General features: G+C 44.1%; 1 protein-coding gene across 1 annotated transcript in view; it reads right to left on the reverse strand.

The window, feature by feature from the left end:
• sos2 (son of sevenless homolog 2 (Drosophila)) overlaps nucleotides 1-8,933 on the reverse strand; it is a 70,124-nt gene extending 61,191 nt beyond the window's left edge. The window contains 4 exon segments of the mRNA XM_070438473.1: nucleotides 1,943-1,987; nucleotides 1,990-2,073; nucleotides 7,913-8,045; nucleotides 8,749-8,933. Coding sequence (XP_070294574.1) covers nucleotides 1,943-1,987; nucleotides 1,990-2,073; nucleotides 7,913-8,045; nucleotides 8,749-8,933 — 447 coding nt within the window.
• Nucleotides 8,934-13,191: the final 4,258 nt, after the last annotated feature.

Below are 13,191 nucleotides of genomic sequence, written 5' to 3' on the forward strand. Positions count from 1 at the left end.
CCGCCTCCCTCTCGCTCTCCGCCTCCCCTCTGCGCTCTCCGCTCTCCCCTTCTCGCTCTCGCCTCCCTCTTCCGCCTCTCCTTCGCTCTCCGGCTCTCCCCTCTCGCTCTCTCCCCTCCCTCTCGCTCTCCGCCTCCCCTCTCGCTCTCTCCGCCTCCCTCTCGCTCTCCGCCTCCCTCTCGCTCTCCGCCCCTCCCTCTCGCTCTCCTCCTCCCTCTCCAGTTAATGTCCTTCTTTCCCAGCTCTTATTGACACCTAACCATGAGCCTCCTCTCTTTCCATTCACTGTAACCAGCAACACCTGAGCACCGTCCGACACGGACGTCCATGGACGTTGAAAAGTAGTTGGATTTTGTCAGTCCACCCCGGCCTTGATGTTAATTTGATTTGGACCAAATCTGACCCTATAATAGACGTATGTTCACACATCTGGACAGTGCCGCAACAGTCCAGTAGGGACCATACAGAAAAGTAAAGTATAGTACAGTATATTTTTATCTATTGTAACTCTACTTTACTGTACTCTATTGTACTATGAAACACATTTATGTAAAAGATTTGGAGCACCTTAAAAGGGATCCGTTCCAGATTTTGGTAAATTAGGCCCCTTTTCATCTACTCCCTTAGAGTCAGATGAACTCGTGGATACCATTTTAAATGTCTCCCAGCGGCGCGCGGGTAACCCCTGGCGGGGCGCGGGTAACCCCTAGCGGGCGCGGGTAACCCCTAGCGGGGCGCGGGTAAACCCCTAGCGGGGCGCGGGTAAACTCCTAGCGGGGCGCGGGGTAACTCCTAGCGGGGCGCGGGTAATAATTTAGGAAAGGGGACCATTTTAGCTACTCGACTAGCTAGCCACCGGAGGACAACAACAGGCTTTAGTTTTGTTGCACCTGGCCTTACTGCCAAGTCATCTTGGTCAGGTGCCACAAAGAGGGACATAGGCAAATTACATTTGCGTTCAGAACAGGGCAGTACGGCTGGCCCTTAAAATGTCACAGCAGAGCTAGTATTAATAACATGCATGTCAATCTCTCCTGGCTCACAGGTAGAGGACAGATTGACTTCATCACTACTTGTATTTGTGAGAGGTATTGACATGTTGAAAGCACCGAACTGTCTGTCTAAACTACTGGCACACAGCTTGTGCATACCCCACAAGACATGCACAAGAGGTCTCTAAACAGTCCCCAAGTCCAGAACAGACTAATGGGAGGCACACAGTACTACATAGAGCCATGACTACATGGAACCTCTATTCCACAGCAGGTAATTCATGCAGCACAATAAAATCGGATACAAAAAAAACTACAGAAAACGTTATCTTATGGAACAACGTGGACTGTGAAGAAAACACACACACACACACACACACACACACACACACACACACACACACACCACCACACACACACACACACACAACACACATACATAAGCCAGCCATAACATGCACGTAATATTGTTGTATGTGGTATTATACATGTTGTATTGTAGATATGTAGTGGTGATATTAAACATGGGGTATTGTAGTGGTGGTATTCAACGTACATTGTAATATTGCTGTCTAGTGGCATTGTACATTTTATGATTGTAGATGTGTTAGTGGTGTAACAATGTTATATAATGTACTGTTTTATTCTTTTTTGTGTGAGTGGTGTGGACGTGTCTTAACGTGTTTGAAAGAGTGAGAAACCCTGATAAATATAAATTCAGATCTGAACTCGACCCTTCTGTGTTGTACTGAACTGTTACTAATTTAAACACCGTGATGTTCAAACTCTGTGTGTACATACAAGTTCTATGATTCGATCAACTTTGAAATCTATGTTTTTCGTTTTGACATACATTGTATAAAAGTGAACGAAAAAACCGAGATCAAAGCGTAATCCCGTTGCCGTGGAATTGCCCATAACATTACAGCATAGCGATCAGGTATCCTCACCTCCACGTCCTGTACAGAGCGCGGCTGGGCCACACACCAGCATGTTTGAGCAGCTGCAGGATCAGCTCTTCGATGTGCTGCAGAGCTCCCTCCTTGGCTGACAGGTTGGGGTGCACCTGCAGCTGCAGCTGCTGGGAGCAGAGAGGCGATGGGGACAAACGTTAGAAGACGAGGGACGATGGGGACAAACGTCAGAGAGACACAGAGCGGACAAACCTCAGAGAGACAGAGGACGATGGGACAAACGTCAGAGAGACAGAGGACAAACGTCAGAGAGACAGAGGACGATGGGGACAAACCTCAGGAGAGACAGAGGACGATGGGGACAAACGTCAGAGAGACAGAGGGACAAACGTTAGAGAGACAGAGGGACGATGGGGACAAACGTCAGAGAGGACAGAGGGACGATGGGACAAACGTCAGAGAGACAGAGGGACGATGGGACAAAACGTCAGAGAGACAGAGGGACGATGGGACAAACATCAGAGAGACAGAGGGACAAACGTTAGAGAGACAGAGGGACGATGGGGACAAACGTCAGGAGAGACAGGAGGACAAACGTCAGAGAGACAGCAGGGACGATGGGGACAAACGTCAGAGAGACAGAGGGACAAACGTCAGAGAGGCAGAAGGCGATGGGACAAACGTTCAGAGACAGAGGGGACGATGGGGACAAACGTCAGCAAGAGACAGAGGGACAAAACGTCTAGCAGAGACAGAGGGACGATAGGGACAAACGTCAGGAGACAGAGGACGCATGAGGGACAAACGTCAGAGAGACAGAGGGACAAACGTCAGAGAGACAGAGGACCAAACGTCAGAGAGACAAACATCAAGGGACAGAGGACGATGGGGACAAACGTCAGAGAGGACAGAGGGACGATGGGGACAAACGTCAGAGAGACACAGGACATGGGACAAACGTCAAGAAGACGAAGGACAACGTCAGAGCAGACAGAGGGACAAACGTCAGAGAGACAGAGGGACAAACGTCAGAGAGACAGAGGCGACCAAACGTCAGAGAGACAAACCAGAGAGATGCCAGAAAACCTCACGGTGGGACGAATGCAAATAGTTACTACACTTATGAGTTGGTGTCCAGGGACAGAGATGTGACGCCTTTTTTCAAGCGGTTTTTCATGAACATGTCATTTTGTATTTAGCAGACGTTTTTATAAAATCATTAAAAAGCCACACAGTCACGGCATCGCCTCTTCCCCTAGATATAGATGCGTTTATAACTGACCCAAGTCACTAGGCTACCTCTCAGATTGCATAGTGTCCAAGACAAGTGTTTGTGAAATACAGGCTTAGCTAACAACAAACACAACAACAATATACATGACATCATGTGCAGTGACGTTAAACCGCCTGCAAACAATACTCCAGAGATTAAGCCAAAGTGTTTTATGATACCGTGTTTTGAGAGTGAAGCCCCCCTGCCTCGTGGTTTGGCCTAGTTCTGACATCCCGCCTTTACTCAACAGACCATGGAGGTGGAAACAGTCAGAAAATAGGAATGTTTTGAACAGAGAGAGCAAGAAGAGGAGAGTAGAAGTGTGTTTTGGAAAGAGGACAGGAGGAGAGAGGAGAGGGGGAGGCAGAAGAGAGGAGAGAGAGAAGAGGGGGGAGGCAGAATAGAGGAGAGAGAAGGAGAGAGGGAGGGAGAGAGAGGAGAGACAAGGAGAGGAAGAGAAGATGAGAGGAGAGTAGAAGTGTGTTTGGAAAGAGGACAGGAGGAGAGAGGAGAGGGGGGAGCAGAATAGCGAGAGAGAAGGAGAGGAAACAGGTTGTGGTTTACGGCTGAGGAGGAGGGGAGAGAGAAGAAAGGAGAGAGGCGAGAAAGGAGACAGAGAGAGAGAAAAAGAGAGAGAGGAAGAGAAAGAGAGAGAGAGGAGAGAGAAGAGGAGAGAGAGAGAGGAGAGAGAAGAGAGAAAGAGAGAGAGAGAGAGAGTAAGAGAGTGTGATAGATAAAATAAAACATTTACTGAGCCATAGATGAAAACTAAAACTACTACGGACAAATCCACTCGCTTCATCCCTTAGCGACAGTTACCAGGCAGAAATCCTTCTCATTGCTACCACTACTTACTACACGCTAACTGCTAAAACCACCATGGTCACATTTCGTCATCTGTTGATCTGTCAAACCTCCGACTGACAGCTGATCATCAACACAAACAAAAAAACTATTCCGACTAAGTGGAGACTATAAATATGAAACGATCTGCCTGAATGGAAAACCAAAGCAGAAGCTGATGATTCCTTTGAGCTCAGTTTCCACATGACACCATACGTCGTTCTGAGTCATCACATAGAACATCGGGTCATTCCCTCCTCAGCTTGGCTCCATTCACAAAACCTTACAAGTCGTTAGTTTCATCAACTCTACAAAAAAAAATTGTTTCATCATTAACACCATAGAGGTCGTTAGTTGGTTTCATCATCACACCTAGAGGTCGTAGTTGGTTCATCATTAACCCTAGAGGTCGTTAGTTGGTTTCATCATTACCCTAGAGGTCGTTAGATTGGTTTTCATCATTAACCCTAGAGGTCGTTAGTTGGTTTCATCATTAAACCCTAGAGGTTCGTTAGTTGCCGCCTTCGTATGTTTCATTAACCCCTAGAGGTCGTTAGTTGGTTTCATCATTAACCCTACAGGTCGTTAGTTGGTTCATCCTTAACCCTAAGGTCGTTAGTTTGGTTTCATCCTTAACCTAGAGGTCGTTAGTTGGTTTCCATCTCTAACCCCTAGAGTCGTTAGTTTGGTTCATCATCTAACCCTAAGAGGTCGTTAGTTGGTTTCATCCATTAACCCTAGAGGTCGTTAGTTGGTTTCATCCTTAACCCTAGAGGTCGTTAGTTTGGTTCATCATTAACCCCTAGAGGTCGTTAGTTGGTTTCATCATTAACCCTAGAGGGTCGTTAGTTGGTTTCATCCTTAACCTATGAGGTCTTCTATGGCTTCATCCTTAACCCTAGAGTCGTAGTTGGTTTCATCTTAAACCCTAGAGTCTAGTTGGTTCATCATTAACCCTAGAGTCCGTTAGTTGGTTTCATCCTTAACCCTAGAGGTCGTTAGTTGGTTTCATCCTTAACCCTAGAGTCGTAGTTGGTTTCATCCTTAACCCTAGAGGCTCGTTAGTTGGTTTCATACATCTAACCCTAGAGGTCGTTAGTTGGTTTTCCTATCTACTTCACAACCCTAGAGGTCGTAGTGGTTTCATCATTAACCCTACGAGGTCAGTTCTAAGTCTGGGATCTTCACTCATTAACCATAGAGGTCGTTAGTTGGTTTCATCATCAACCCTAGAGGTCGTAGTTGGTTCATTCATCTCAACCCTAGAGGTCGTTAGTTCGCATTTCATCAATCAACCCTAGAGGTCGTTAGTTGGTTCTCATCATTCAACCCTAGAGTCGTTAGTTGGTTTCATCATTCAACCCTAGAGGTCGTTAGTTGGTTTCATCACTTAACCCCAGAGGTCGCTTAGTTGGTTTCATCATTAACCCTAGAGGTCGTTAGTTGGTTCATCTCATTAACACCCTAGAGGTCGTTAGTTGGTTTCATCATAACCCTAGAGGTCGTTAGTTGGTTTCATCAATCAACCCTAGAGGTCGTTAGTTGGTTTCATCATCAACCCTAGAGTCGTTAGTTGGTTTCACATCATAACCCCTAAGGTCGTTAGTTGGTTATCATTCATTACCCTAGAGGTCGTTAGTTGCGTTTCATCATTAACCCTAGAGGTCGTTAGTTTGGTTTCATCATATAACCCCCAGAGGTCGTTAGTTGGTTTCATCATTAACCCTAGAGGTCGTTAGTTGGTTTCATCATTAACCCTAGAGGTCGTTAGTTGGTTTCATCATCAACCCTAGAGGTCGTTAGTTGTGCTTTCATCATCAACCCTAGAGGTCGTTAGTTGGTTTCATCATCAACCCTAGAGGTCGTTAGGTTGTTTCATCATCAACCCTAGAGGTCGTTAGTTGTTTCATCACATCACCCTAGAGTCGTTAGTTGGTTTCATCATTCAAACCCTAGAGGTCGTTAGATGGTTCATCATAACCCTAGAGGTCGTTAGTTGGTTTCATCATTAACCTAAGCAGCGTCGTTAGTTGGTTTCATCATCAACCCTACAGAGGTCGTTAGTTGGTTTCATTCATTAACCCTAGAGTCGTTAGTTGTTTTCATCATTAAACCCTAGAGGTCCGTTATATGCGTTCCTCATTCACTTAACCCTAAGAGGTCGTTAGTTGGTTTTCATCATTAACCCTTAAGGGTCGTTAGTTGGTTTCATTCATTAACCCTAGAGGTCCTTAGTTGGTTTTCATCATTAACCCAAGGTACGTTAGTTGGTTTCATCATTAACCCTAGAGTCGTTAGTTGGTTTCATCATTAACCCTAGAGGTCGTTAGTTGGTTTCATCATTAACCCTAGAGAGCTCTTAGCTGGTTTCATCATTAACCCCATACGAGGTCCGTTAGTTGGTTTCATCATAACCCTAAGAGGCGTTAGTTGGTTTCATCATTAACCCTAGAGGTCGTTAGTTGGTTTCATCATTAACCCTAGAGGTCGTTAGTTGGTTTCATCATTAACCCCTAGAGGTTGTTAGTTGGTCTCATTAACCCTAGAGGTCGTTAGTTGGTTTCATCATTAACCCCTAGAGGTCGTTAGTTGGTCTCATCAACCCTAGAGGTCGTTAGTTGGTCTCATCATTAACCCTAGAGGTCGTTAGTTGGTCTCATTAACCCTAGAGGTCGTTAGTTGGTCTCATTAACCCTAGAGGTCGTTAGTTGGTCTCATCATTAACCCCTAGAGGTCGTTAGTTGGTCTCATCAACCCTAGAGGTCGTTAGTTGGTCTCATCAACCCTAGAGGTCGTTAGTTGGTCTCATCAACCCTAGAGGTCGTTAGTTGGTTTCATCAATCCTAGAGGTCGTTAGTTGGTTTCATCAATCCTAGAGACCGTTAGTTGGTTTCATCAATCCTAGAGGTCATTAGTTGGTTTCATCAACACTAGTTAGTTGGTTTCATCAACCCTACAGACCCTTAGTTTAATCAACGAACAAGTGTTTTCTCTATCTGTTAGAGCAGAGGTCACCAACCGGTCCATCTCCAAGGCACTCCTAGTCGATCACCAATTTTTTTTGTAAAAAACCCAACGATAAATCCTTCCGTTCCTATTTAGTTTTCTTCGTTTCACGCCGTTGGTGTTAGGTGCACTTGACTCAGCAGCCCTGGCGCCAGGAAGTCAAAGTGTTCCCAATGTTAAATCATTTCCTGTGTCTGAAGGTAGAACTCCGCCCATCCGGCAGGCCCAGACAGCAAATCAAATGCACCTATAGCCCTACCACTGGCCAATCAGATAGCTCAAAAATAAACGTGTCTGCACAGTTTCCTCGAGCCATCGAATGTTAAAAAGAAACCTCGAAAAACACAGCAAAGTTTATACTGTGAGAATTCAAAACCATGACTAGAGACAGACTCAACGAATACAGCAAAATAGCTGCTGTTTTTTGTCGTGAGTTCATGTTTAAAGTTCTTATTCGGCTCTAATCAACACATTTGTATAAGTCTTAAAATAAACGTACTACAGCACTGCAGCTGCAACGAATGAGTACAGCAAAGTGTTCTTGTAATATAAACAGCACAGAGAGGCAGGGATGCGGGGAGAAGAACCTTGTTAATCAGATGTCATGGGTCATGTGTAAGTACGGGTGATCACATGTAGTAATGAGTAACAGCGCCATCCTCAGGCACTCCAGGGCAGTACATGTACATCTCCCTTTCATAGGCTATTTCATTTCCTTCAAAACAAAAACTAAAAAAAAGTTATTTCAACTTAGTGTTTCACATTGCAAACAATATGGAAAACAATTATTTAAAAAAAATCTATTATTTTATTTATTTATTATTAATGTATTTTCAAGGTTTTATTTATTATTTTCTTATTTTTTTAAACAGCCTTTTCAGTACCGGTAGCGTTTTGGCATACTGATAGGTCTTCCATAATGAGTTGATTTCTCTGGGGTGACATTGTTGCTTTCCACTGTTTGTGTTGGTGCTGTTGGTGCTGATGGTGTTGTTGGTGTTGTTGGTGCCGTTGGTGCTGGAGAAKACACAGGTGAGTGGTTCTCTTCCAGGCTGACACTTGTTTCAGGTTCTCTTTCCACAGGATAAGGTCCATTATGGTTTCTGAGTGTGTCTCTGGGTGTTTTGTTTCATGTGTTTTTAACAGGTGTCTCCGGTTTCTTCTGTTGATTCTCTCGTTTGGTGTTTGTACTATAGATGACCTTGGCCGGTCATGTTTGTACTATAGATGACCTTGGCTGATCATGTTTGTACTATAGATGACCTTGGCTGGTCATGTTTGTACTATAGATGACCTTGGCTGGTCATGTTTGTACTATAGATGACCTTGGCTGGTCTTTTGTACTTAGATGACACTTGGCTGGTCATATTTTCCAAGTTGCTGGTTGCCATTTGTTGTCTTGTCTGATAGTGACTCATTCTCCTTCCTTCATGACTGACAGCTTACGTGTGCCTGGTCAAAGTGTTGTTTTTGTCTCTGTTGTCTGCTTGTGAGACGGAGCCTGACATGATGATAGAGTCCTGGCTTTAACAAGCTCTTTGATGTCAGAATCTTCTGTCTCAGCCTCTCCATTAGTAGTTGTGCAGGAGAGATAACCTACTCCATCCAGGAGTTAGTATTGTACAGGAGAAAATACCTACTCCATCCAGGAGTTAGTAGTTGTGCAGGAGAGATACCTACTCCATCCAGGAGTTAGTAGTTGTGCAGGAGAGATACCTACTCCATCCAGGAGTGTGTTTCTGTACTCAAGGAGAGCTGTGTAAGGATCTCCGTTGCCGTCTCGTGCTTTTCTTCCAACAGGTTCTTCACAGTCTGAACTGCTCTCTCAGCTTGGCCGTTTGACTGTGGACATCTAGGGCTCGACGTAACATGTTTGAACTCCCAGCTGGTAGAGAAATCTGACATTTCTCGACTCAAATGTCTTCCATTGGTCGTAGCACAAAACGTTGGGCACCCCCCATTCCTTGCCGAGAGCGACTTTAGTGCTGTAATATGTGTTTACTTGTTGTTCTACTGAGCCTGGAGATTTCTGGGTATTTTGAGTAGTAATCCACAGACAGTAGATGTTCTGGGTCGTTGTAATGGAAGACGTCCACTCCAACTTTGGCGCAAGAGCTCTCTGGGAGTGGTTGAGACGGCTCAGGAAGTTGATAAACAAATGTAGTTCACATCCAGCTCACCATCCACCAATTTCTCTCGCTGTTCCTTCAGGTATGCTTGGGCTCAATGCATCAGCGATGGGACTCTCCTTTCCTGGTTTGTATGTCACATGTAGACTGTATCTCTGTAGTCAGCATTCAGCATTCTCTGTAGTCTGCCTGGTGCTTTCTGGAGCGACTTCTGGATGAGACATGAGACGGTTCTCTGGGACCGGATGAGACGGCTCTCTTTGGTTGGTGTTGTTGTTGTGTGTGTTGCAGACTTTTGTTACATCTTCAAATCTGTTTATCCATTCCTGAACAGAACAGAACATCCCTTGCTTGTTCCTTAGGTTTTTACGATTTCCATGTGTTCTTCATGGATTTTTTCCATAATTTCTTCTCTCATTATCTGAGGAACGAGGAAGTTTTGAACTTCTGAACAGCAGTCCATCAGAGTATGTCAAGTCCTCTCTGAAGGTCCGGTAGTGCTGTATTTTCTTGGCAACGTTCCCTCTCGTGTCTGGCCATCCTTGAACTGTTTCTGTGACCAGTCTTCACTCTTCATCTTCTGCTGTTGCTGTTTTTCAATTGCTGCATTTTCTCTTCTGAAACAGGAAGTTGATAAACAAATGTAGTTCACATCCAGCTCACCATCCACCAATTTCTCTCTCTGTTCCTTCAGGTATGCTTGGGCTCATCAGCGATGGGACTCTCCTTTCCTGGTTTGTATGTCACATGTAGACTGTATCTCTGTASTCTRATCAGCGATCTCTACAGTCTGCCTGGTGCTTTCTGGAGCGACTTCTGGAAGATTGTTTCCAAGGATTTGTGGTCTGACTCCACTAGGATCTGTTTTCCATACAGGTATCCGTCTGTGTGCGTGAGGAGCACATTTTGGTATAATGATTTTTCAGATTTTTTTCCTGTGACATGTTTTTCCTGAGCGTATGCTGGACACTTTTTGGGGGTTCATGGTTTGTCCCCACAACGTGAGCGTTCTCCCTGCGACCTCTCTTTTACTAGCTGTTGCACGGTCTTTGTCTTTTTTTTGATAGTTCTGTGTTTTCTTTCGCTTACGCACCTTGTTAACGAYCACCTCGACTTCATCATGAAGCATTTTCAGTTGGCTCTGGCTCACTTCACTAGCACGGCAAATGTGTAATTGCTCTAGCTAGCAGGTGATCTGGTCATCTGAGTAATCTGTGATTCCACACACAATTCTGTCCCGTATCAGTGACTCAGTAAGTTGTTGAAACTCTGGTCTTTTGGGCCTAGATTTCCCTCTAGGTTCAGAGTATTGGAGGTCTCATGTGGGATAGACTTCCCTCTAGGTTCAGAGTAGTTGCTGGTCTCATGTGGGATAGATTTCCCTCTAGGTTCAGAGTAGTTGGTGGTCTCAATTTGTTCCATGTTTCAGAATGTTAAGATTTCCTTGTGTTACTTTTTACCCTCTGACACCGTGTAACATAACAGCACAGAGAGGCAGGGATGCGGGGAGAAGAACCTTGTTTATCAGATGTCATGGGTCATGTGTAAGTACGGGTGATCGCATGTAGTAATGAGTAACAGCGCCACCCTCAGGCACTCCAGGGTAGTACATGTACATAACAGTTCTGATAAGATTGTGTTGTTGTTGTTATTATTATTATTAGCAGCTTGTGTCTTTAAAAAAATATATATATAAATCGAGGAATATTTCACTTTCTCTGGTCATAGGAGTAACAAACATGAATTGGTGCACGAGACAGAAATAATGCAGTACGACTTTAGTTTTTCGCCATCAGCTGGACTGTGTCCCCATTTCTCAGCAGCGGGACGGTGAGTCAGTTGAGGCAGACTCCCTCCCTCCCTCCCTCCCTCCCTCCCTATCAGATGGAGGCCATCAGTCCATTATTATTATTTTTTAAATAAAGATAATAATTATGTTCACTCAGCTGGGCCTCACGAGGAATAAAACAAATGATCTATTACCAGTGTGAATTTTTTTTAATTTTTTTTAAAGATAAATAATTTCAAAATGGTCTGAGAAGAATATCATTGGCAGGGCAATTCAAGCACAGCCCAATATGCGGTGATAATATATTGGGTCTATAGCCTACTGCACAAACCTCATTGCTACAGAACTGTTTTTAATTGGTTAATGTTACAAAAGGCTTATGTTTTTTAAGTCACTGCTCTCATTTTGACTCAGAAAGTGATCTTGATTAGGAAAAAGGTTGGTGACCACTGTGGTAGAACCATTCAGTGTTGCGGGTATGATTCCCGCTGGGGCCAAATGTACGAAAACATACAGTGCATTCAGAAAAGTATTCAGACCKCTTGACWTTTTCCACATTTTGTTACGTTACCGCCTTATTCTAAAATGGATGTTGACGTTGAGCCCGGAACTTTTATTGATAACTTTGACACCTTCTGGAAACAGAAGATACTCTACAGGAATGACAGAGTCCATCTTGGCTCCTGGACTCTGTCCACGCATTTCAAGGCTGCGTTGAAACAATCAATCAATCAATCAATCAATTTTATTTTATATAGCCCTTCGTACATCAGCTAATATCTCGAAGTGCTGTACAGACACCCAGCCTAAAACCCCAAACAGCTAGTAATGCAGGTGTAGAAGCACGGAAAAATGACTGGTAAATGATCCAAGACCAGCTCAGTTAATCCCTCCCGTTGTGACAATGAGTTGTCATAATGCTGCATCAAATGTACATGATCTTAGGGGCATTGGCAAACACAATGTAAGTACCTTAATTTATCTACCCCTAATTGCACCGAATACATCTGTTGATCCTACAGCTATTGTAAGCAGTAATCATGAGCCTATGAACCAGAGTTACACTGTTAGCACTGAGGCAGTGTGCCCTAGTAGGAAGACCACTTTATGCAGCTCACCCTGCACTATCAGCTCCAATGTAAATAACATGAGTAAGTCTACCTCTGATAAGCTCCCCAGTAAAGCATTAAAAACAATCAAGCAACACAGAAAAGTGCTAAAAAATAGCCCATATTAACATATGCAGCCTGAGAAACAAGATGCAGGAAGTCAATAACTTCTGACTATCTCTGAAACTCACTGAGATAATATCTTTGATACAGTGGTAGCAATACATGGTTATAAGATCTACCGAAGAGACAGAAATGCCAACGGAGGTGGTGTTGTGGTCTATAATCAGAACCACATTCCTGTAAAGCTTAGAGACGATCTAATGTTAAATACTGTTGAAGTAATATGGCTACAGGTTCATCTGCCTCACCTAAAGCCCATTCTGGTGGGAAGCTGCTATAGACCAGCAAGTGCTAACAGTCAGTATCTCGATAACGTGTGTGAAATGCTTGATAATGTATGTGATATCAACAGAGAAGTATACTTTCTGGGTGATTTAAATATTGACTGGCTTTCGTCAGGCTGTCCAGTCAGGAAAAACCTTCAAACTGTAACCAGTGCCTGTAACCTGGTTCAGGTTATCAGTCAACCTACCAGGGTAGTTACAAACAGCACAGGAATTAAATCATCAACATGTATTGATCACATTTATTACTAACGCTGCAGATATTTGCTTTAAAGCAGTATCCAAATCCATAGGATGTAATGATCACAATATAGTAGCCATATCTAGGAAAACCAAAGTTCCAAAGGCTGGGCCTAATATAGTGTATAAGAGGTCAGGCTGGGCCTAATATAAAGTATAAAGAGGTCAAGCTGGGCCTAATATAGTGTATAAGAGGTCAAGCTGGGCCTAATATAGTGTATTAGAGGTCAGGCTGGGCCTAATATAGCCTCTATACACACCCTACTTAGGCCCAGCCTGACTATATCACTCATATTAGCCCGCAGCCTGAGCTCCTCTATCACTATATAGGCCCAGCCTGACCTCTCCTTACATATATTAGGCCCAGCCTGACCTCTCATACACTATATTAGGCCCAGCCTGACCTCTTATCACTATATTTAGGCCAGCCTGACCTCTACACACTATATTAGGCCAGCCTGACCTTCTTATACATGCACTATATTCAGC

Source organism: Salvelinus sp. IW2-2015, unplaced genomic scaffold (genome assembly GCF_002910315.2).
Source record: "Salvelinus sp. IW2-2015 unplaced genomic scaffold, ASM291031v2 Un_scaffold957, whole genome shotgun sequence".
Taxonomy (NCBI): domain Eukaryota; kingdom Metazoa; phylum Chordata; class Actinopteri; order Salmoniformes; family Salmonidae; genus Salvelinus; species Salvelinus sp. IW2-2015.